At 28.9% G+C, this 2,558-nt stretch overlaps 1 protein-coding gene across 1 annotated transcript; it reads right to left on the bottom strand.

Annotated features, from left to right (window-relative positions):
* Positions 1–1,634: 1,634 nt before the first annotated feature.
* On the bottom strand, positions 1,635–2,558 carry LOC102580654 (60S acidic ribosomal protein P1-like). The gene is made up of 3 exons (XM_006357909.2): positions 2,430–2,558; positions 1,989–2,198; positions 1,635–1,704 (listed from the first exon to the last, which is right to left on the bottom strand). The coding sequence occupies exons 1-3, from the start codon at positions 2,499–2,501 to the stop codon at positions 1,651–1,653; spliced, it is 336 nt and encodes a 111-aa protein (XP_006357971.1). The 5' UTR covers positions 2,502–2,558; the 3' UTR covers positions 1,635–1,650.

Here is a 2,558-nt window from a genome sequence, read left to right as displayed (position 1 = left end):
TGCCTTTGACTTAAGATTTATAATGTACGTTTTTTTATTATATTTTTGTAAGGTAAGTTAGGTAATTGTACTTTTATGAAATTTTTCTAGAAAGTTATCATATGATTATTTATTTAACGATGGATCGAATAATAATTTGTCAAGGCGCGTGAATTCATTTATTTAAAGCCAAAAGTTAATCATTTTAAAAGGCCACAAATTCTGCATAGTTCATATACAATCTCATATCCCATGTTTCACTCTTTTTATTAGTTTTAATAATGTTGATGTAGTAGATTCCTGATGGTTTACTATAAAATGCAAAATCTTGTTATGTTTGATGACAAAATAATAAATAAAAATATGTCTATTATTCAGTAATATAGAATCTTATTTAGATATATATATATAGAGTGAACTTCTCATTAATTAGTTTTTTTTTTAAATCGATTTTTAGAATTAGGTTTCTGATCCTATGATAAGTCAACTATTTTTCGTACGATGATAATCCACCTCCTTTTGTATTGTCAGGTTGGACTCAAGATTACGCATAATACTATTATAGATATTGAAATTTTGTGGACTCTTTATTTAATTTGAATTGGAACTCTATAAGGTGTGTTCAATTCTAACTAAGATTTTTGGAGGCTACTCTACCCTAAATTAGGGGTGTGCAAAAATCGAACGACCGATAAACCGAACCGAAAAAAGTGTTATTGGTTTATTGCTATTGGGTTAACGGTTTTTTAATGGTTTTATAAAAAAAATTATTGGGTTATCGATTCGGTATTGATTTTCAATATTGGGTTAATATTGGGTAAACCGATAACCCATTAAGAGTTAAGACTAGTAATTTACTACTTTTACGTATACATACATATTAGTAAATATTAATCTCAATATCTTAATAGTTATGTCTTTGTCATTTAGCCATCAATTCATACTTCGCTGTGACTTTGAGTTCACAACTTTACATTATACAAATCGTCAAAACCTAAAGTAAGAACCATATTCCTCTTGATTTCCCTTTGTGTTATACACATGTATAGTTCTTTTCATGTTTGTTATTATTATTTCTATTTTATGAGCTTTTGTAAAGTTACATTATTGTCTTGTCGTATTAAATTTATTAGAGAAGTCATTTATTTGTTTTATAATCATTTTCTTATTGGTTCGTTATTGGTTTAGCATATTTAAAAACTGAAAACCAATAAACCGAACCGATAATACATAAAACCAAACCGAATCGATCGATGCACACCCCTACCCTAAACTCTAGTTCATGCCTATATAAAGGGTATTATATTACCTTAAAAAGGCATCTTGAATATTCTGCAAATTTATGGAATATTCATATAGAGATCATCCAAATCATCATAGTTCGAAAAATATGCCACTAATGACCCTCGAATCACGAATCATAGATAAATTTTAGGAGAGTAGAATCAAGGGATCAACAGATTTACACTCATAAATAAAATTATGTTCCTTCATATTTTGTGTGATTGTCATTTATTTTTTGTCAAGATATCAACAGGCAAAATCTAAAACAAAATTAAATAAGTCTTTTGATATAGCAAGGTAATAATTCTATTTAAAAAACAATATAAAACAAGCTTAAAATAAAGAGCCAAAAAGTTTGAAATCTTCAAATAAGCTGAGGATGCGACTCTAATCAAATAAGCTAAACATGGCTTCATCATCACTCTCTTCTTTTATTTCCTCCTGAAAAAAATACAAACAACACAATAATGAGATATTATGCTTACAATTCACTCTCCATAAGTCAAGTAATACATAAAACAGTATTTCTGGAGAGTAGAAGAAGTTGTTTTTCACCAATCTACCATAAAAATTTGGTCAAACACTAATTGTTGTTCAAAAGTGTTCTTCAAATTTATTGTTTAAAAAACAACCATTTCTCATCAAAAGTATACCTTCTTCTTGTTATTGATATGCAAAAAAATTGTAATTTACGAGACATTAATATAATTAAGATCAAAGTATACCTTCTTCTTGTTATTGACAGAAGGTGCAGTGGAAGCATCGTTATCATTAATTGGAGGAGGAGTGGCAACATTGTTGTTAGAAGTTGGGGTTCCAACGTTCATGATCAGTTCATCGACGTTCATCTTTTGGCAAAGTTTTGCAAAAAGACTTGGCCAGTACGATTCCACCTTTAAATTTGATGCTTTAATAAGTGTATCAATTCTCTCCACCTACATAAATAATAAATAGTTCAATATCTAGAGCAAGCAAAATTTAAATTTGATAAACTATGGGTCAAAAATTAGTGTCACCTATAATATGCTATTTGTCCAGATTATGGTTCTTACTAGAGAAAACAAAAATTTTAAAATCTAGAAAAGGTGGTGTGATCGAGGTTGTTTCCGATAAATTCTATATTCAAAGTAGTCAAAGAAATCATGAGAAAGGAGAAAATACATTACATTGATAGGAATATCATCATCGTGAAGGATTAAACAAGCGTAAGTACAAGCAAGTTCACCGATCAAAGACATCTTTTTCTTTTCTTAGTCTCAACTCTTAACAAATATGGAGAAATTCTTGCCGTCCGA

This window comes from Solanum tuberosum, unplaced genomic scaffold (genome assembly GCF_000226075.1).
Source record: "Solanum tuberosum cultivar DM 1-3 516 R44 unplaced genomic scaffold, SolTub_3.0 scf00262, whole genome shotgun sequence".
NCBI classification, from domain to species: domain Eukaryota; kingdom Viridiplantae; phylum Streptophyta; class Magnoliopsida; order Solanales; family Solanaceae; genus Solanum; species Solanum tuberosum.
The sequence above is the reverse complement of the archived record's forward strand: the minus strand, read 5'-3'. Positions and strand labels throughout refer to the sequence as shown.